The sequence below is a fragment of the Myotis lucifugus genome, unplaced genomic scaffold (genome assembly GCF_000147115.1).
Source record: "Myotis lucifugus unplaced genomic scaffold, Myoluc2.0 scaffold_1338, whole genome shotgun sequence".
Taxonomy (NCBI): Eukaryota; Metazoa; Chordata; class Mammalia; order Chiroptera; family Vespertilionidae; genus Myotis; species Myotis lucifugus.
In genome coordinates this window covers 4,351-26,771 of record NW_005872386.1, presented here as the reverse complement: position 1 = coordinate 26,771, position 22,421 = coordinate 4,351, and the positions used below count along the sequence as shown (strand labels likewise).

The 22,421-nt window shown below is 41.0% G+C and overlaps 1 protein-coding gene across 1 annotated transcript in view; it reads left to right on the top strand.

The window, feature by feature from the left end:
• LOC102438295 (Down syndrome cell adhesion molecule) overlaps nt 1-18,238 on the top strand; it is a gene marked incomplete at its 3' end in the record, with an annotated part of 47,122 nt that extends 28,884 nt beyond the window's left edge. The window contains exons 8-10 of the mRNA XM_014449664.1: nt 3,334-3,612; nt 10,543-10,662; nt 18,065-18,238. Of these exons, the coding sequence (XP_014305150.1) occupies nt 3,334-3,612; nt 10,543-10,662; nt 18,065-18,238 (573 nt within the window). The remainder of the gene's footprint in view (nt 1-3,333; nt 3,613-10,542; nt 10,663-18,064) is intronic.
• Between the last annotated feature and the right edge of the window lie 4,183 nt (nt 18,239-22,421).

Genomic DNA, 22,421 nt, shown 5'->3' with positions numbered 1-22,421 from the left:
GAGGTGTGTGTGTGTGTGTGTGTGTGTGTGTGTGTGTGATTTAGATGACATTTGGAAACAATAGTATATTCCAGTCATGTCTTTTTTGGTCATAGTCATGGCCCTTTGTTGTTGTTGTTTTTTCGTATCATGACTTGGAAATTTGAAGAAACTTAAAGATTGATATAATGTGTTAATTATTGATAATGCCTGAAACTTAAGTAGTTAGGAAATAATTGACTAACCAGAAGCGTAGTTTTGCTGTGTTCAAACATGTAGAGAGAAATGAAAATTAAAATCCCTTCTTTCACTTCAACTTAACAAGCAGAGTTGTATTTAACACATTTCAAAGCGTTTTCTTCCTCATTTTAGGTGCCACATTGAGCTGGAACAGTGACTAATTGAGTGTTCTAATTGCTAGGGACCAACACTGCCAGGGAAGTTAATTGGCTGCCAGACAAAAATGTCACCTTCTATTTATATTTATATTAAACTTTATCGTTTACAAAACACTTTCATATGTGTGACCTTAATTAATACTCATGGTGACTCTGGAATGTAGATAAAACATAATTAGAGAAACAGAATAAGAAAGAGCAGGAGACCTACTCAAAGTGGCTCAGTAACGTATTTAAGATTCAAATACACATCCTGGGATTTCAGTGCAACTCCGCTGGGTGGTTTAGAACAGTAACTCACATTGCAGTGGGAAGCCAGGGTGGGAGTGAGGAAAAATTAAGGCAAAGAACTCAGAAAGAATGCTTTTTAAAGATAAAGAAAGAGGATTATTTTAAGTAAGGGTGTAAGATAGAGCCAAATGAGGGAGGGAGGGAGGGAGGGAGAGAAGGAGGGGGGGAGAGAGAGAGAGAGAGAGAGAGAGAGAGAGAGAGAGAGAGAGAGAGAGATAGATTGATTAGTTAAATTAGAGAGCTAAAAAAGGAGTGGATTTGGTAAGCAAGGTTTGGTAAAAACCCAGATGAGTCCAGGAATTCTGATCTGGATTATGGAGAGGCTGAGAGAGGGAACCTGGAATACCAGTGGCTTGGGAAAGTCTTATGAAGGATGTGGTTTTGTATAAAGTATCTATGGACCACCATTGTGGACTCAGACCATGAGAACTTTGAACTTGGGATTCGAGGGCTGAAATTGGTGAAGTACAGCTCGCATTTCAATGCACAGCCCAGAGCTAGAAGCCTGTGCAGGTCCCGGGCTTATCCAGTTGGCATGTGGGCACCTTCGATGGGTGTGGAATTGAGACTGAACTTTCTGAGACAGGCCATGGGATTTGAATTAGCAGATACAATTTGGGGGGAACTTTATGAAGCAAGGAAGATGTTAATGAAAGAAAACTCCTTAAAGGATGGAGAAAGGGGGCTTGATGGACAGCATGAGAAAAGGAGTTGAGAAGGCTCAAACACCCATGGCTGTGACTCAGAAGACTTGGGCTCGAGGCAGACCCTTTGAGCATTCAGGACCAAGAGCTGTCAGCCTGGGAATTGTGTGGTGCCCATGGGTTAAGTTGCTACTAGAAAAAGGAGACAAAATGTGGAATTGAGAAAGGGTACATGACGATACAAGCAGTAAGTCTCAGCATCCATGTGATTGATTTGTTGAATTATGGGTCGTGGGCCAAAAAAAAAAGTAAAGAAGAGGAAAGATAGGACAATACTACTTGAGCAGCTTCTATGTACCCCCTGGGCTCTCTGCTGACATTATATAAAGCCCTCCCCCCAACATGCTCATGAATTGTGTTTCATTATCCCCAGTTTACACATGAAGAAATAGAATCATAGTTAAAGAAACTGGATCAAAAAGCCACTGCTAATTACCCAAGACTGACCAACACCCAAACCATGTTTCTTTTCATTTGTTCTCCCTCCTATTAGAAAGAATATATGATTAATAATTGAGGCTCAAAACACAGAAAGGTATTAGCATTACTTAACATTCTTATTAAGGATCTATCAAGAATAAGTGTTATACATTACTAAGAGCATGAACATTTAATTGATTAAAGAACAAGAAGAGTCTAAATTAACATTTGGCAGCATTCAGTGGCTCAATACTGTCTTGGAGTAAGAAACTCCCATCATTATAGAGAATGAGATTAGCGAACCTGGAGGTAAGTGACATGTAGCAGATATGTACATACTTCATGTAGGAAGGTTATGTCAGAACCTGTTGCAGGTTACATTCGAAATGTCTGCTCCTGTAACACTACAAGCTCTCACTATCAGCAAGACTCAGAGAATTTTCCGTACAAGGTGATGTAATGAACCAGGTAGTGTAAGCAATGTGTCTCAAAGAGGCGATTTGGCGTGACCAAAATCACCTAAGAGTTTTTAAAATTACTTGTTTTAATTTTTGCCTCTAATTTTTATATCTTATGTAAAATATGAGATTTGGGACTTTCAAAACTTTTTAAAGCATTTATACTGCAGACTTGTGATTCATGACTGAAGTCAGGGAGATGACGTTTGTAGTGAGGAGAAGAGTGATATGATTAAAAACTAGGTCTCTAGGTTTAACCTGCATTTTTTTAATATATTTTTTTTATTAAATGTATTTTATTGATTTTTTACAGAGAGGAAGGGAGAGAGATAGAGAGTTAGAAACATCGAAGAGAGAGAGACATCGATCAGCCGCCTCCTGCACATCTCCTACTGGGGATATGCCCGAAACCAAGGTACATGCCCTTGATCGGAATCGAACCCGGGACCCCTCAGTCCGCAGGCCAACGCTCTATCCACTGAGCCAAACTGGTATCGGCTAACATGCATTTTTAAATGTGCTTCCTGATCTAGTGTTGGGAGCAAAGCAACAAGTTACAAACCTGATTTTGAGATTGTTCTGGGAAAGTGACTTCTCTCTACTAAAGTCTTCCTTTCATCATGAAAATGCTTAACTATTTTGGTGGGGTTTTTATGTACATATGTTTTAAAATAGTTTGGCTATATCTTTTTTTCCATTTAACATGTTAACTATAATGTATGATTCAGAGTCTTAATTAAATACTATAATTTTGTTTTGATTGCACAAAAGCTGACTGTTAAGGGCCCCAGCAGAAAACCTTCCCCAACTGCTGGGCGTGTCGCAATTCTTGGTCTCTCGCTCCCTTTGGCTTGCCAGCCGGCTTCTGACTGAGCCCTCATCAGTATCCTGAATTCTCAGCATCTGGTTTAGACGAAGAGATGAGGTAATAAGTAGGAGTGTTGCAATAGTTGAAAATATGATGCACAATGTCATGCAAAAGGTTTACAGGAAAAGAGCATGTAGAATATTTACACTGCTCATTAGCATATTTTAAGTAATATTTTAGGTAATATTCTATGACTTTTCCTCCCTTTCTTTCAGTCCCACCTTTTATCCAACCCTTTGAGTTTCCGAGATTCTCCATTGGACAGCGGGTCTTCATCCCGTGCGTTGTGGGCTCAGGCGACCTACCCATCACGATCACCTGGCAGAAGGACGGCCGGCCAATCCCAGCGAGCCTTGGGGTGACCATTGACAACATCGACTTCACAAGCTCCTTAAGGATTTCCAACCTCTCCCTCATGCATAATGGGAATTACACCTGCATAGCCCGGAACGAGGCAGCGGCCGTGGAGCACCAGAGTCAGCTAATAGTGAGAGGTGAGTGGGACACGTGGGAGGTATGGTGGTTAAGCAGCCAAAATTATGGTATTTGTTGGAAATATTATGAATATATAACTAGAATTCATGGAAATTGCTGTCGGCTCATTAAAAAAACACACAAGTACAAAACCAGCTATGAACTCTCCTAAACTCCAAGCCAAGGTTTTATCTACCTAAAATATGAAGTTTTAAGATATCACCAGCAAAGGAATATGTCTAGATTTTTTTCTAAATGCAAAGAGGTCATTAGTGATTTTAACCAGGTCAGTAGTATGTCCTGATTTATCTTTCCAATTATCACACTAGTAGCTGAGTAATGAATGGACTGGTCCAAAATGCAAGGATAATAGATAAGAGACTATTTCTGAGGTTCAGGCAAGATAAAAAGCACCTTGAATGAAGGTGGTAATGGCAGTTGAATTTGCAATATATATTGGAGGTGAAGCAAACAAAGCATGTTTATTAAGTGAATGCTGCAAACGAGAGAAAGAGGAATTTATCATGAAGCACGTATTTTACCTAGTAAGGTAAATGGAATTGTCTTCCACATAGGCAGAGAAGATGTGAGGAGTAGCACACATAGGTAGAGAAGATGTGAGGAGTAACACACATAGGTAGAGAAGATGTGAGGAGTAGCACACATAGGCAGAGAAGATGTGAGGAGTAGCACACATAGGCAGAGAAGATGTGAGGAGTAACACACATAGGCAGAGAAGATGTGAGGAGTAGCACACATAGGCAGAGAAGATGTGAGGAGTAACCATTGTGACAAGGGAAACAATGATGTGGGAGAAACAGAGGGTCTAGACCAGCTGTGGGCAAACTACGGCCCGCGGGCCGGATCCGGCCCGTTTGAAATAAATAAAACTAAAAAAAAAAAAAAGACCGTACCCTTTTATGTAATGATGTTTACTTTGAATTTATATTAGTTCACACACACATACTCCATCCATGCTTTTGTTCTGGCCCTCCGGTCCAGTTTAAGAACCCATTGTGGCCCTCGAGTCAAAAAGTTTGCCCACCCCTGGCTAGACCCAAGGCATTCCAATAAGAGGAGGCATCAGCAAAGGAGACAGGAAGAAAGAACAACCAGTGAAATAGGAGGAAATCCAGGGGACTGTGGGCTCTTGGAAACAAAATAGGAAGTGTATCAAGAAAGTTAGGTAACACAATATATCAAAGCCTTACTAGGAGAAAAGAAGAAGAAAAATAATACTTGGTCATTGAGTTTAGGAAGATGGATATTATTTGTGGCCTTGAAGAGTGGCATGGCTGCAGAAAGGGGGATGGATGAATGTATGGGAATGCAAGAAAAAGCATCTATTTTCATATTTATAGGTATGTTGCTATGACAGGCAGCAGAATGTGGAGAAGTTAGAGACGGACATTGGACAAGGGAAGCTTACATGCTGATTGGAATGAGTCAATAGAGAGGAAAAATATGTGGCAAGATAAAGAGGCAATAATTATAGTACCTTTGAATTAATAATTTGGGATTGGAGTTTTTGCCTCAGTAGAATTTGTTCAAACTGGTATAGTATTAACCATAGTGGCGAGGGGGGGGGGGGGGGCGGGCGTGTGAACTCCAGAAGGTAGAAGCAACAGAAATGGTTGGAAATTTCAGGGAGGCAGATTTGGGGTCAACTAACTTGAAACACTAATTTAAAAATTTATTGAATGGGGGCAACCAGAGAGTAATAGGTAATGTATTCTCCTACTGAAAACAACTATAAAACTGGACAAAAAAATTATAAAGCAACCATTTTCAGGGAGTGGGACAGCAGCACAGAACTGTGATCCTAGGAGAAGGGAAGTATATGAATTGAACTCCAAATTCACCCCAGATTTCTTCCTGGAGCACTTTCCAAACCCTGACAGGAAATAACGGTGATCTTTCTAGGTGGAGATAGGAATTTAGAACTATTGAGGCTCTGGATTTTGCTGGGCAGAGTACTGGAGAATAAGGAACTGTCCACAAATAAATTACTAAAAATTTGTATCCTGCTTCCTTTGAGTCTTGAGCTGATTACTACACTTCATAGGCATATGGTGAGATTCCATGAAATCTAGCAGAGAACAAAAATCAAGATTATGTCAGATGAATAAAGATTCCAAAGGTTACACAGTACTGAAAAATATTGGAATGCTGACTAACCAGAATACAGAATGCATGAGGAATTCAGTTGAAATTTCAGGGCCACATCCTAAGAGTAGGGCTAATCTAGTCCTGGAATAAGGGCTTCTCTAGACAAGCCATAAAAAAGCCAAAAGAGAGCCTTGCCAGGATAAAACTTCTCCACCATTAAATTAACTTTCTGCAGAAATGACACTCAACACTCTTAAAAACAAAGCAATAAAATCTCGACTCTCAATAGCATAGAATATCTATAGCAGCGGTTCCCAACCTGTGGGTCGCGACCCCTTTGGCGGTCGAACGACCCTTTCACAGGGGTCGCCTAAGACCATCCTGCATATCAGATATTTACATTATGATTCATAACAGTAGCAACATTACAGTTATGAAGTAGCAACGAAAATAATTTTATGGTTGGGTTACAACATGAGGAACTGTATTTAAAGGGCCAGAAGGTTGAGAACCACTGATCTATAGTGTCTTACAGACATTTACTAGACATGTGAAGAAACAGAAAAATGTGAGCCATAAGTAAAAGAAAGGAAATTAAAATAAATGGACTAATGGACACACAGATGTTGGAATTAGCAGGCAAGGTTTTAAGGCAGCTATCATATTCAAGAATTCAAATGAAAAGATGTATGCAATGAGTGAAGGATGGAATGCAAGAAGAGAGCTTTTTTTTAATATGCCAAAAGGGGAACATCAAGAAATTAAGCTGGAGACCAAGGACCCAAGTCATAAGAAGCCTTAAAAATATTGTAAGGTTCTAGATTGTACCAAGAAACAATGAGAATGTATTAATGATTTTAAACAGGGAATTCACAGCCATCCAATTTAGGTCTTAGAAGGATCCTTCAGGTCACTGTGTGGAGAATGGATTCAAGTGAGGCAGCAGGTGGAAGGTAGACCAGTTTGGAGATTGTTTCAGAAGTCCAGATAAGTGTCGTTATCTGCCTTGTCTTGGGTTGAGTTCCTCTGAAAGCAGAGTGTGAGGTACAGACTTAACTGCAAATCTTGTACTTGAGATGTAGTTCCTACAGCCCAGAATGAGAAAATGGAAAATAAGATCAGAAACGAAGGGAAAGTCAGTAAAAGTTGTTTTAATAAGCTAGTTGATGCTGTGGGCAACTGATGGTCAATTTTTTTGGGGGTGGAAATCCTCCAAGGAATCACAAAGAACAGTGTTCTCCAAGCATGGATTCTGGACCAGCAGCCTCAGCTTCACGGGGGAGCTTATTAGAAAGACCGAATCTTGGGATCCCACCTCAGATCTACTGACTCAGACTTTCTGGGGATTGGGTTCATCAATTTGTGTTTTAATCAGCTCTTTGGGCGATTCTGATGCCCTCTAATGTTTGAGAAACACAAGCGTAGAACTTGCCCTAGAGTTGTCCTACAGGATTGCAGGATGGAAAGGTAGGGCATTTACCCCATCTCCTGTCCTTCAATGATGTATGATTATCTCCTACATTTCTGGGTTGCATCAGTGAAGGGAGTAAGCATTTGTAGCTTCAGAGAAGGCTCTAAAACAGCAGAGACGCACAGGGGTCCTCAAACTTTTTAAACAGGGGGCCAGTTCACTGTCCCTCAGACCGTTGGAGGGCCGGACTATAGTTTAAAAAAAAACTATGAACAAATTCCTATGCACACTGCACATATCTTATTTTGAAGTAAAAAAACAAAACGGGAACAAATACAATATTTGTATTTGCATGTGGCCTGCGGGCTGTAGTTTGAGGACCCCTGCTCCAGAGACTCACGGTCCTTGTGCAGTAGGGCTGGTAAAGTGTGTGGAACTGTCCAGCCCAAGGGTGCTGAAACCAGATAGCCTGAGGGTATGTGGCACTTTACCATGCACCCTGTCTACCTGTCATGACTAGGGCATGGCAGTGAAAATACACAGAATTTGAGGATATATTAAATATTTTCCAAGAATCATCAGTACCTATAATAAGAGATGAAAGAGGGATATGAAAGATAATTCTCAATTTTATGGGCAATTTCCATCTGCAATTACCTTACACTCACAATATGTCAATGGTTATTTCCCATGCAAACCTTTTTGATCAGTTTTTAAGTGACATCCCTTTGAATTAAAACCAAATTAATTTGAGTGGTCACGGATCAATTATAATTAGACATTCTTCCAGAGGAAATACAAGAGATTAGTTACCTGCATATCTGACAAGGGGTTCCTTGCTCTTAGCAGAATTTGAGCCAAATAGAGAATAGAATGTAGATGACTGCATATTTGTCTTCCACCTCGGCAGGAAGAATCCGTCATGATGTCTTAAACTTTGTAATTTATCCTTGAGGTTGATGGATTATTTTTATTAGAAAAATTTGCTCTATAAATTCTCTAGCATTTTCCTAGAAATTCGCTGTGAGGTAGTCCTCCCTGATCACCTGATTTTAAATATATTTACATTTTATTAAATATACTTGACTCAGAATATCATCTAAGTGAAGTAAAATTGCTTACAGATAAGGAATATTGAAGAGATCCATTGACTGTAACTTATTTAACTTGTGAGTTGGGAACTGTGTTTGTTATGTTAACTTGGAGTGCGGGGGAATTTCCCGCCAAAATATAAGATGGCTCTGTCTTTTGGTTTTGTTCCATCCACCAAAAGGGTGGATTACAAACAAATATTTGGTAATACGCAGTTACAATATACTTGACTCAGAATATCATCTAAGTGAAGTAAAATTGCTTACAGATAAGGAATATTGAAGAGATCCATTGACTGTGTAACTTATTTAACTTGTGAGTTGGGAACTGTGTTTGTTATGTTAAAGCTGCACATACCTGAATATCCTAAATTAACCAGCACTCTTCAAGACTCAAACTCTGTTCTGAGAACATTTATAATCTTAATTCATTTGATCCCCACACCAATCCTATAAGATGAGTGATGTCATTATCCCCCATTTACACATAAGAAAATTAAAGTTAAAAGACATTTGATAACTTGCACAAGATCATCTAACAGGAAGTAGCAGATTTAGAGATTTAACCCAGGTGTTTAGCCTTTGGCTCCGTACTCCCAGCCTTCATTTCAGTGTCTCTTCCAGAAGCACAGGAGTGGGTTCCTTTGACGGCTGCTTCTTGTGTCTTTTTTTTTTAATGGGAAAAGGACTTGAACAGACACTTCTGAAAAGAAGACACACACATGTCCAACAAGTACCTGAAAAGATACTCGTCACAAATGCAAATCAAAACCACAGCGAGCCATTAGGATGACTACTGTCTTAGTTTGCTAGGGCTCTCGTAGCCAAATACAACAGACTGGGTACCTTAAACAGCAGGCGTTTATTTTCTCACATTTCTGGAGGCTAGAAGTCCTAAAGTGTCGGCAAGTTTGGTTTCTTCTGAGTCCTCTGTCCTTGGTTTGCAGATGGCAGCCTTTTCTCCATGTGGGCACATGCCTGGTTTTGGTCTGTGTGTCCTAATCGTCTCTTCTCATAAGAACACCAGTCAGATTGGATTAGGGCTCACCCTAATGGCCTCATTTTTATTTGATATTTTTCTCCCCTCCTTGGCTGTTTTTTGGCCAAAGTGACCTTCACTATGGCTCAGATAATGTCAGTGTGCTTCTAAGCTCCTTGTTAACCTAGGCTCTGACCTTCCTCCCAGTCATTTCATGTGGTGGCTGAAACTCCTGTCTACGTACATGTACATATAGGTCCACGTTTCTCTTTCAGAATGAAGAACTCTGAAAATTGCAGGCAGACAAAGTTAGATTTCCAAGGAATTGTGAGAAAGAGAGGAAGAGCACCCATATTTGCTAAGTGTGTGATATATACAACATAATCCGTTTCCTCTCACACAATCCTGCCTTATTGAAAGCCCATCCCATAATTCATCATTGCCCTGCTGGAAAAGATTCCGAGATTCTAAAACCTTCAGATGCTACCGTTCCTAGAGGAATCCATATCTTCTCCTTAAGAGAAGACTTGAATACTCTTAAAATCACAATACCTTAACTCAAAGCACCTGCTTTCCCTTGGCAGGTATGTTTTCAATGAAGTGTATGTGTTTGTTTTGCAGAAGAATAGAATTTTTCCAACACCACACAAAACTCAAGCTTCTTAAATAGCTATACTATATAGCTTTAATCTGCTTCTTAAATTGATATAGTATAAAGCCATCATGGTACCTCACGTCAACTAGCCTCCATAGTCCCCCTTTGGCCCAGAGGGTGCTGACATTATGAATAATGGTCTATGTGTCTTCATCAGATTTTTTTGAGAGAAGTTCAATAACATGCCTTGTTCTTTATCCTTTAGGGAATGCCTTTTCATTCTCCCTTCATCTCCTATTTCAGGAAGAATAATTATCAAATGCTGTGAGCAGTTCACACCAAGAGGAATACTTAATCTTGATAATTACTCTTTGATGAGCAAATATGTTTTATCTCTTCTTCAAATTGTGGTTCTGATTCTATTTTCCATGGAGTGGATTCCTGAAGATCTTCCAAAACACAAATCAAAAGCAAAATCCCACCGTCCCTTGGTTTAGCTCAACTCCCACACTCAAGAGTCTGGTTTTCCCCAGTGCAAAGTAACTCCATCTGCAAAAGCTCATTGGTATAAATAAGAAAAGTTGCCTGCAATGAGATAGCTTCCCTAATTTGTCCCGAATTTCAAACACTGTTTTTTTTTAATTTCCATATATATAAAACATTCTTTGTGTTTTAATGTTCACTAAATTCTTGGATTTCTTAAAAGCGTACCTTTAATGAGTTGTGGTCTTGTCTGAATCACTGGTGACATGTCTCTCTTTTCAGTTCCTCCCAAGTTTGTGGTTCAGCCACGAGACCAGGACGGGATTTATGGGAAGGCTGTCATCCTCAATTGCTCAGCCGAGGGTTATCCTGTCCCCACAATCGTGTGGAAATTCTCTAAAGGTATGAAGTTACTTGTTTGCATGTTGTCTGTCATACATATGCACATTCCAAAGAATTAGATGAGAATTTGTAGTCCTTCCAAAGATGTTTCCTGTAAGTAGATATGTCCCCAGCTCCACCAAGTCTGTCCTTCTTTCACACATACCACTAGTGGTCAGCCTCCGTGTTTTCTTCAGACCAGGACGGTATCTGTTCCTGTATAACATGACCTGGAAAAGATCGTGAATGGGGAGGCAGGTTACTCCTGTAAGTTATTTCAGCACCTGGGACAGTTCTGCGTTGCCTACTGTATAGCTATGCTGCTTGGAGACCACTGCAACCCCTATAGGTGGAAGTACAAGGAGAAATTATCAGAATTGCTCATTTTGGAGCTTTATTTCCCCAGTATTTACACATATGAGATTCAGAGGTTTTAGAAGGTTGAAAATAAAGTTTTTTTTATTGTTTTATTTAACTGGTCACCTTAGGTTATACAGATCACATACAAACACATCCAATGTCTATTTTGAGCTTTCATTCCTAATCATGCTTTCTCTTCAAAGGCAAAGCAGCAGTTCCCTTTTAAGGTAACACTGCAAACAGGGCATGAGTAGAAATGTGCAAGGTGTAAACTATGGGGAAACCGTTCTAGATACTGTAAATATGACTTACGTCTATCTTATCATCTTCCCCGTGGAAGGTTCTTTAACTATGTGTATGAACATACTGGAAGTTGTTTTTGTGTTCTCATTTAGCAATTTATTTATCAAATAGTAGTTGAGGGTCCAATATATACTGGTTGGATAAACAAATGAATTTAATCTTTTTGTGACAATCTGGGACCTACTGTATATGTTTAATTGTTACGAGCATATTTACTTATGCTTATTTAATCATGGTTTGTATTCTGGATGTTGCTGTTTAAAACACAGTGTTGCATTTTCTTATTATGAAAATAACAATAATAGGGGGAAAACCAAATGGCACACTTCCCACAATCCCTTCTAGTGTATTTCCTCCCAGGGAAAAGGAAGAGAGGGAGCCCAGGAGGTGCTAGACACCATAGACACCATTGGGTTGCAGGGGGAATCAATTGAGTTCTTTTAAGAAATCTCTGAGGCTACTCCCTGCAGCAGGCCTCACCCATTGTCCTTGTAAAAGTGGTTTATTCACAAATACAAGCCTGTTACTCAGAGTGTCTGCCCACGTGACTTCTTATTTTGAAGCCCCATGTTTCATTACATGGAAACAAATCAACATCATACATTGAATTTAGTTTATATAGATGTGCATACATATTATGAACATTTTCCATGATGCTTTTCTTCTTCAAAAAATATTTCTAATGTTTGCCACTGTGGACGTTCCCTGCCTCCCTTAGGTTGTGTCCAGTTACTCAGAACTGTCAACACCACAGCAATGAGCATCTGTGCATGTTAATGCAATGGGCATAAGTGTGATTGCTTTCTCCCACTAAATTCCTAGCAATGAAATAGCATGAGCACATTAACGATTTGGGTCTGCACGGGCCCAGGGCCCTTTGGAAAATGTTAGAGTAATTTACACTCCCACCAGCAGTATGAGGCTGTGCGTGTCCCTGCATTCTTGCCAATTAGATAAGATCTTTTTATTCTGTCTTCACAATGTGATGAGTGAAATGGTTTTCTGTTTTAATGGCCTATTTAGATCACTAATGCTATTGAAAATGTTTTGTTCTCTGTTAACTGACCACTTCTGTTTCCCCCTTGGGAAATTTCTTATTTATGTTACTTGCACACACCTCTGTGTCTTATCTATTTGCAAGAGTATTTTTCACAGGTTAAATAATGCTTTGTCTGCCATAGACATTACATACATTTTATTCCTTCCCATTATTAATGTGCAAATTAAGCTACAGTAGCCAATTATCTTTAGATTTTATGTGTCATATAAAATCATCAAAGAAAAAAATTATAAACTTCAACCAACTGAATTTTAAAAGAGTTAAGTTCCCTGAAATAACATCAGTCAAAGGTGACTACTGCAAACATTTTTTGCTTAGCCTTTCAGACCTCTCCCCAGACACACATATATAAATATACAGATATTTCTGACTTATAATCTTTTTTTCTTCAGTTAACAATATACTACGAGTGTCTTTTCTTGTCAACAAATATGGGTGTTTAACATGATTTTTCATGTCTGTGTAGAGTTGATATTAATACATCAATAAGTACATCTACCTACTTTTGCCTTTGTTAATATTAAATTCAGCGACTTAAACCACAAGGAGTCTGGATGTAGATAGTTCAGGACTAGTTTTTTTTCTCCTATAAGTCACCAGGGACCCAAATATATCTCTCTGGGCTGGTGTGGCTTCAATGGTTGAGTGTCTGCTTATGAACCAGGAGGTCACATTTCAATTCCTGGTCAGGGCCCATGCCCAGGTTACAGGCTCCATCCCCAGTCAGGGCCGTGCAGAAGGCAGCCAATCTATGATTGTCTCTCATTATTGATGTTTCACTCTCTCCCTCTCCCTTTCTCTCTGAAATCAATTTTTAAAAGGGCCACTGAGCTCAGCGGCCATTTCCACATTCCCAGGGAGGAGGAAGAGCGAAGGGAGAGGGCTGCCACTCCCACCTGAGTCAACTCCCTTGTCAGATCTTTCCAGAATGTGTCATCAATCAATTCCGCTAACACCTCCCTGGCTAAGTCACCCTGAGCCGTAGGGGGTCTGCAAGCTGTGTTGTAGCTGAGCCCACTGGCTTCATGACCACAACTTGTGCTAGGCCACCGAGTAAGACGGGAGGATGGGCAAGTGGCAATTAGGTGTGTCCGACACTATTGCTGGGTATTGTGTGTTTGCTTTTTCTAGTTTTTCACTGTTATAAAAATGTCATAATAACTTCTGTCTCCTTGACCTTTGTACATGTGTCCATTTTGTCCCGGGGATAAATTTCTACACATGAAATTGCTGGCTCAAAGAATAAGCAATTTCTATGGCCTTCAGTATGCAGTGACCACTGGCCAGAATTTTAATGTGCACACTCTCCCACAGTTCACCGCATTGCCTGCCTTACAACCAATAAAATACCAAGCATTGTGCTTTTTTTTTAATGTTCCCCAGTAGAATATAGAAATATTGTATGTTATCATTCAAATTATTCAAATAATAAAGGTATTTCTTAAGAAAGTGTAGCCTTGTTTATGGAACGTGTTTCCAATGATCAAATACTCACTCAGAGCACAGTGCAGCTCCTTTCTATGTGACAGAAATAATGCAGACAAACCAGACTCTGCCTGTGGCTCTGAGAGATGCAACAATTTAACCCTGGGCTGCAGCATTCCTGAGTAAATGCAGTGGCTTAAGGGCAGCTGTTGCAGAAATGAAACAATCTTTGCTGAAAATAATGTTATTACATTTTTGACCTTGGGTCTGGATACACGAATTCTAAGACATTCAATTCTGTCTCCTGATTTTCTGTTCTTTTACACGAACAAATGAGGCCTCGTATCTGAAAAAATAATTGTTTTAAATCAGGGCTTAACACCATGGTGGGCCTCACCTGTGCTCCCAGAAATGCACAGCTAAGCACATATATGTCATTCATGGTGGAGAGAACGGGTTTCAGTAACTGTCTTGACCATGGCTGTCCCCTAGTTAGCTGCCGAGGGCCAGAAAGGGGCTGCTAGTGAAAGAGATCGCCGAGGCACAGCCCGTGGCCTGCCTGGGCTTCCTTTGCTCTCTGGCTGCCCACAGCCAGGGCCACTTCTGACCTCCAGGGAAGCTTTGGTCATGGCAATGTCCAAAGACCAGAGTCAGGGTGTGCCTGGGTTTGGGGGTGGGAGAGGAGTGGGGAGTAGTTTGCATTTAAAATTGGGTCATCCGCCCTGGCCACTGTGGTGCAGTTGGTTGGGCATCATCCTGTGCACCGAAGGGCTATCGGCATGATGCCCAGACAGGTGCCACTTACTGAAATGGACAAACTCCAGGAGAGCACATGAGGCTGGGATCAGGGTCCAGAGTCTCTGCCTCTCTCTGCCTCTCCTTGTCCTTCTGTATGTTCACTTCTCAGTATACAGGGCTGGTTGCTCAGTCACCTATTTTATGGTTAACATTCTAGCTATTGTGGTGCCTAATTTTATGCAAAATGGAGTTTATATTTTCTATTTTCCTTTCTCCCATTTGCTTTTGTATGTTTTCCAGGAAGAGAAGAAATGCTGGTTTTATGCTGCCATCCTTAAATCTTATACCCTATTATTTATATATTAATCTTTATTAAATTTGGGGGCTTCGTTTTAGAAAAATAAGGAAAGTAGGAATCTAGGAGAAGTAGGAGAAATTATCCGTTAAGACTGTGGGCTAAGTTCAGACACGCACACCACCATCTGGCTGCAGGAAAATCACTTAACTGCGTGAACCAGCGCTTTCTTGTATGTGAAGCAAATAGGATAAGGGCTTAATGTGATGATTGAGGAAGATGATTCATAGAAAGCATTTATTATTATGGTGCCTGGCACACAGCGATGAGTCAATACGCATTAGCTGTTATCATCATCATCATTATTGTCATTATCATCCGCTCACATGGCCAGCCAGTTGTCCTAAAACCATTTACTGAAGAGCCCAACCTTTCCCCATGAACTTGAATTGTTTTATAATCTATGGGGAAAAAATGTGTCTACAGAAGTCTGTCTTTTTATCCCTCTGTTACACTGACCTATCTATTCTGGCATCATGACCACATAAATCTGAGGTTCATCTTTTCCTAATATAATTTAATATGTAATACTATTATACTCTGTTCATTTTTCCTTTTCAAAACTGTCATAGATAGCTCCCATGGATTTCTGATCATCTGTTCTGTTGCCTTATAACAGGGGTCCTCAAACTACAGCCCGCGGGCCACATGCAAATACAAATACTTTATTTGTTCCCGTTTTGTTTTTTTACTTCAAAATAAGATATGTGCAGTGTGCATAGAAATTTGTTCATAGTTTTTTTTTAAAACTATAGTCTGGCCCTCCAACGGTCTGAGGGACAGTGAACTGGGCCCCTATTTAAAAAGTTTGAGGACCCCTGCTTTATAATAATCTATATAGTTTGGAAATGGATTATTCTTCCCATTTCATAGATGATGGACTTAAGGCTGCAGAGAAAGTAGACTACAGGCCAGCAAAGACAAGAATGGAAGACAAGACGAACCAATGTTTGCTGCTGCCTTCCAAGGGGGCCCCCTTGGTGACACTGAGCTATTCTTTTCCTGCTCTTCCCACTCCCTCAGTCCTTGCGAACACTGCTAGGCATATCTTTTCAAAAAATAAGGAAGGTCGCAGAGTGTTAGCGTAGCGAGTAATTGGGTATGTGCCTTACATAATGCTTTAACATTATCTTTTCATGTCATAGAGCATCCATCCACATTGTCCCCACTTGACCCCAGCTGTCCACAGAAAACGGACCGCTTCCTAATTAATGACTTCTGGTTCCTAGAGTGTATCTTCTGGCTAATTACCCAAAGTGTTTACTTATGCTAACCAGATTACAGAATGTTGAATATTGTATGAACTCTGGTAAATTTTGCTCTTTATAATAAATGATGAATTTAAAGTCGATGACAGATAATTTTATCAAATTATGAGGAAGTTCATGACCCTCAGAAAATAAAGTACTAACCTTGGGACTGTCATCCTGATGGCAGAGGAATGGGTCCCTCTTATTCTGTTTAGTAAAAAGCATGATCAGATTTATAAATGGTGTCACCCTGCATGTTAGGTTCCCTTTCTGTGAAAAAAAAAGGGAGGGGAGTTGTTTTTCAAATGCATTTATACTTTATTTCTGTCTTCATTCGTACCTTTTCCTAAGGAGGCAGTCTCTCTCTCCAGATAGGTATGAACAGATAAGACTTTTTATCTGTTTGAGATGGCTTAATGTTAAATTTCATATTGTAATTCTTTCGTATAAATGCGTCAAATAGTACAAATGTTTTTCTGGTAAAAATTCTTTGAGGAAAGGAAAACATGTATTTTTGACATGAACAGTCCTGTAACTTTCTCATATTCTATCAGCATTTCATTAGATTTGCAGGGTTTTTGTAATTTAGGGTTTTACATAAATCCCATAGCATTTGGATACTTCCTGGTTTGCTGCTTGATTGATATATCATTTAAATCCTGCATTTGTCTGAATTTTCAGGTTGTGTCTTTTAAACAAGATCAGACTCCCGATTTGCTGTGAACTTAGAGACAGGCATCGAGACTTTCAAACTGTGGACCCAGTTTAGACACTTAAAACTTACAAGCTTCTCTCCTGTTTTTAAAGCTTCAAAGTACCTCTCATCCATAAGAAGGAATTTTATAATTTATAAAACCAAATCCTTAAAATGCACAATTAATTTTTGTAGGAGAAAAATAATGATCATCTTAATAGATGACATAAAGATATCCAGTGATCTTCAACATTCAATCCCGATTAAAACAGCAAGAACAAAAATAGACATGTTTTTTATAAAATAGACATATAGAAACATTTTTAAGACCCTAAGTGCTTTGGCAAATGAAGAAGAAAGAGACAAAAGTCTAACAGACTCATGAACAAGGAATATGGATGGAATGTTCACTAGAGGGCAAGTACGTCAGCCTAAGGTCAGAGACGAGAGAAGCCCTCACGCCCTCCTAGTCCCGCCCATGTCCCAGGAGAGGGGCGAGCAACATAGCAAGCCAATCCAAACTGCCACTTCCCCAACAATCACTCAAGACATTCATCTTCTGTTATGTTATTTCTAAAACATGTTGTTCAGAACAGCTTTATGTGGCTCTCTCAGTCACATTATGTCGTTGCTGTGTCATTGCCTCCTTCAGTGCGGGCCCTCTGAGGAGAGGGGTGCTTCACTGCGATGATCTGACTTATTTATTTAAATAGCATCAAACGACATTAATGTGTTTCTAGACTGGAACTCAGAAGAGAAATCTGCAATACTTGTATTGTCTTTGTAGACTAAGCTGTGTGTAGGAGCAAGGTCCTCAGATCCCATATCCCTAGAGTGCTTACGTTTACATACTTATCTATGAAGTCCTTGGGAACACAGGGTGCAATGAGAGGCAGCTACTTCTGTAGTCATTCTACTGAGATGTCTGAATAATTTATCAGGTACTTAATGCTCATTAAATTTGTCTTTTTATGTAGACACTGTCTGTAAGGCTTCTTACTCTTGATCTCAGAGTTTGAAATGCTGTCATTTTAAATAAATGTATTTCTCTCCAGACAAGAATTTCAATGTTGGAGGGAGGAAAAAAACAAAACACATGGTGTATCCCGTGACTGTCATGTAGGCTGTATGTTAAATGTCAATCACTTCTCTCCATTACTCTGGGTGAACATGGGCTCGTTGCCTCCCCACGTGTCTTCGCGCGCGCATCACTGTTCCTCCTTTTTATTTCATTCCAGGGGCTGGGGTCCCCCAGTTCCAACCCATCGCCCTGAACGGCCGGATTCAGGTGCTGGGCAACGGGTCGCTGCTGATCAAGCACGTGGTGGAGGAAGACAGCGGCTACTACCTGTGCAAGGTCAGCAACGACGTGGGCGCGGACGTCAGCAAGTCCATGTACCTCACGGTGAAAAGTAAGGACGAAGATGCTTTGTTTTACCCACACAGGTCTTTGGGGGCTGACACTGCCCATTGTGTCCATACACATTTGGCTAAAAACAAAACAAAATGTTGGTCTGCTAGAACTGTGTTGATGCTTTGCTGTCCGAGAAACACAATTAAAGGGGAGGGGGAAATCCGGCCAACTGTTGAGAGCATGCTCGTGTCCCCTGGCATCTGGGGCACAGAGCCACCTGCTCCTCTCCCTTCAGTCCCCATGGCCAGGGGTACAGGCGCTGGGCAGCCCAGCAAGAGTGGGTCTCTGCCTTTAGCACCCGCATTTCTATCCTGTTGGTTTTATTGGGGACATGCCCGGTTGTGTTCTCAGGTGTGTTCATTTCAGATGTCCGTTTTCATGCATTTTATCATTTACAAGCTCGCTTATCCATCCATTTCCTTTTTAAGATCCTTATGAAATCAGGCAACCAGAAACTCATTACCAAGTAACACACAGCTGTACGACGGAAGCGTGTAGCGTGGCTCAGGGTCCACGGTGCTGACCCACTTTATAGAAAGGGGCCCCTGTAACCAAATGATTTCCATATTTCGGTAACTAAACCGAAGAACATAAAGTGGACCGACGATCACCGAGCGCTGCTTGGTAGCAGGTGGTTGTGCGTCGGGTTTGCTGTGAATGACTTCTGCCTTTCTCCAGGGGTTTAATCTTCTACTGGACCAACTGGGACTCCTTGCCAACTGCAGGCTTTGACCAGCTTTCTCTTCTTTACTTTGGTTGTGCTATTGATAGGTTAGAAAGGACCTCTGCCATGTCATTTATTAGGGGCCTGGAATTTAAAAGTAAATTTCAGTGGGGGGTGTGTGTGTGTACGTGTGTGTGTGTGTGTGTGTGTGTTATTTAAAGGCTGGCTACACAGAGATTAATATTCTTCCCATTTCATTAATAATTTATTCTATCTAGGTAGTCTGTGATTTCCTACAGAACAATGAAAATATTGACTTGTCTATTTGCTATACTTTTATGTCATGGAAAAACAGTTCTGAAATAGGTTTGCTTCAAAATATGTTTTGCACATATCAATGCACAGTTTTGACTTCTAAGTTTTACACTGTGGAGGAACTTACTTGCAAGAATCTTAAAACATTGTTATGTCACTTAAATTCAAAGTTGAAATGGAAATTTAAAAAATAATAAATTGATGAAATTATTAAGAAAGCCCAAAAGCTGAGGGCCAATGTTGATCGATCTTTTCCTAACAAAAGGCATATATTTTGCGACTGCTTTGATATATTTTAAATGTACAGAATATTTTTCTATCATATATATATATATATATATATATATGTATATATTCTAATAGATACAAAGTAATATACAAGATGTAAATGCACTCAACCATGAACTTTACCCTCATAAATGAAAGAGCTTGTGTTTGGAAGAGAAGAGAAGAGCCTACAGGTTTGAATGCCAGGTGGTGAGTGTAAGAAGAGATTTCCTGTGATAGTTCTAGAATAGATTTTATTATTTTCTTAAAATATATTTTTATTGACTTTAGAGAGAGGAAGGAGAGGGAGAGAGAAATAGAATATGGATGAGAGAGAAACATTGATCAGCTGCCTCCTGCACACCCCCTACTGGAGATCATCCCACACCCTGGGCATATGCCCTGACCAGGAATTGAACCATGACCTTCTGATTCATAGGCTGATGCTCAACCACTGAGCCACACCAGCGTGAGTATGTGCCCTGATCGGGAATCGAACTATGACCTCCTGGTTCATAGTTCATAGGTCCATACTCAACCACTGAGCCACACCTCCAGGCAACAAAACACATTCTTATCACTCAGAAATTTCCAAGGATTTTTGAAGCTCTCTGCCAAGACCCCAGGACAAAGACCAGGTATTTTCTCTATAACATCAGAGTCAGACACTGGCTCCATCCAGGGAATACGTGTGACTTATTTAGTCTCCGCAGTCCCCGGAAGCGTGCCAGGAAGGGGAGGGCTTGGGTGACTCTGGGCCGGTAACACATGCCCCAGCCCATCCCTCACTCCTTTCCCAGTCAGGGCTTGGACGTGTCAGCATAGCCCTTCATCGAGGCAGCCCTTACTGACCTCCGGCAGCCTGAAGGGACAGAGCAGGTCAGGAATCTCTCCAATGTTCTCATTAGCAGGAGGGCGGGACGGCAGCCGACCCAGGGCAGCACAGGGGCCGTCAGCAGCCCTCGCTGGCACTCAGCACTGTCTTAGTGGAGGGCTGCCCTTCCACTGATTAGCCACGGAGATGAAAGGAGGCCGCAGCCAGGCTGTCTGGGGATTCAGAAACTCCGGGTTGGTTCTTCCCCAGGAAATGTCAATGCTGCATTTTGCATGACATTAGCAGGCCATCCGTCACGTATGTCTACCGTGAGTGTGGAATTCTAAAGCCATTATACATTTTAAAACGGCACTGACAGAGACTGGCCAGCAGGAGAAGAAAGAGAGCAGGTCCCAGCTGCGGGGGCATGCTCTGTCCAGGCTGAGGCCAGGCCCTGAGCCTGCCCTGCCCTCTCATTCTTACCAGGACAGAGGAGTTACAGCGATGCTGAATGTTCATGACCGAAGGGTCATTAGGAAGGTGATCACCCGCATGGACTGTATTTCATGCTGAGGGAGCTGTATTTGTGTTCGCCAGCAAAATAGAACTAATAGGAGATGGGTATAGAGATAGAGATAGAGGTAGGGGTAGAGATGGAGATAAATAGAGATAGAGGTAGAGGTAGAGGCGGAGGCAGAGGCGGAGGCGGAGGTAGAGATAATGTTCAATATTTTCATCATAAGTGTCTGTGCTGTGGACATCATTGTCACCGATATTTTTGCCACGTAACTATGGGGGCCATAAGCCCGTTGTGCTGTAAAAGAGATAAAATCAGAAAAAATTTAAAAAGGGACATTAAAAAGGACATAACAAAATTAAAGTTTTTTTTTGCAAAATACCAACTATTTGAATACGTTTAAAACGCATGCAGATTCAGGGCAGTACTGGGTAAATAGCGGGCTTTATGCTGTGGACCGTACCTTCGCACTGGTCTTTGTTTGGTAGAAAATGGGGTGCAACTCTGTGCTCTCTAAGACAGGCCTCCACCTCGCTTGCTCCTCCACTGTAGTTTGTTTCGAAATAAGAAACCAACTCTTGGCCGGGGAGGGTTGGGGGGCGGGAGGGGGGGGCTAAGAGATCAACCGAAGGACTTGTATGCATGCATATAAGCATAACCAATGGACATAAGACACTGGGGGGTAGGGGAGGCCAGGGGATTGTCAAGGGCGGGGGGGAAAAGGAGACATATGTAGTACTCTTTGTAATACTTTAAGCCAGGGGTCCTCAAACTACGGCCCGCGGGCCACATGCAAATACAAATATTGTATTTGTTCCCGTTTTGTTTTTTTACTTCAAAATAAGATATGTGCAGTGTGCATAGGAATTTGTTCATAGTTTTTTTTTAAACTATAGTCCGGCCCTCCAACGGTCTGAGGGACAGTGAACTGGCCCCCTGTTTAAAAAGTTTGAGGACCCCTGCTTTAAGCAATAAAACAATTTTTTAAAAAAAGAAACCAACTCTTGGGGTAAATCATCGTCATCTGGAAGAAATGCCAACTATTTTAAGTCCACCATCACCCCCATGTCCACTCAGCACTGTATAGACCATTATGAGGGCTGGCTGAGATCTATATGTGACATAAAGATGGAGCAACTATGGGAACTTTGTCAATGGAGAAATGGAACCAAACTAACGGCGAACTTAAATACCTTCAGTCACCCAGAAATAAAACTCGTCAATGGAGAAATAAAACCCAGGAAACCAGTTATTTTATCTTTTCTCCAGTGGTTGCTTGGTTTGTCAATGGAGAAATGAAACCAAGCAAACAAAAAAGCAGGTGTGCATTTTATTTTTTGTCAACCAGTTATTTTACCTTTTTTTACAGCAAAATTGCCTCACAGCCAATTAGTTACACAGAGAAAATGTTTGCAGCAAAATGCTCACGGTAAACATGTCTACGGCGAAGATGCTACGGCGAAAATCCCTAGTCTGAGGAGCCCAGGGGGCAAGTTTCTCCTTCCCCCTCCTTTCTGTGCTGGTCAGGCCCTCAGTGGATTGACTGATGTCCCCCCACTTGGGGAGGGTGAGCTACTCTCCTGAGTTCACTGATTCAAAGCTCA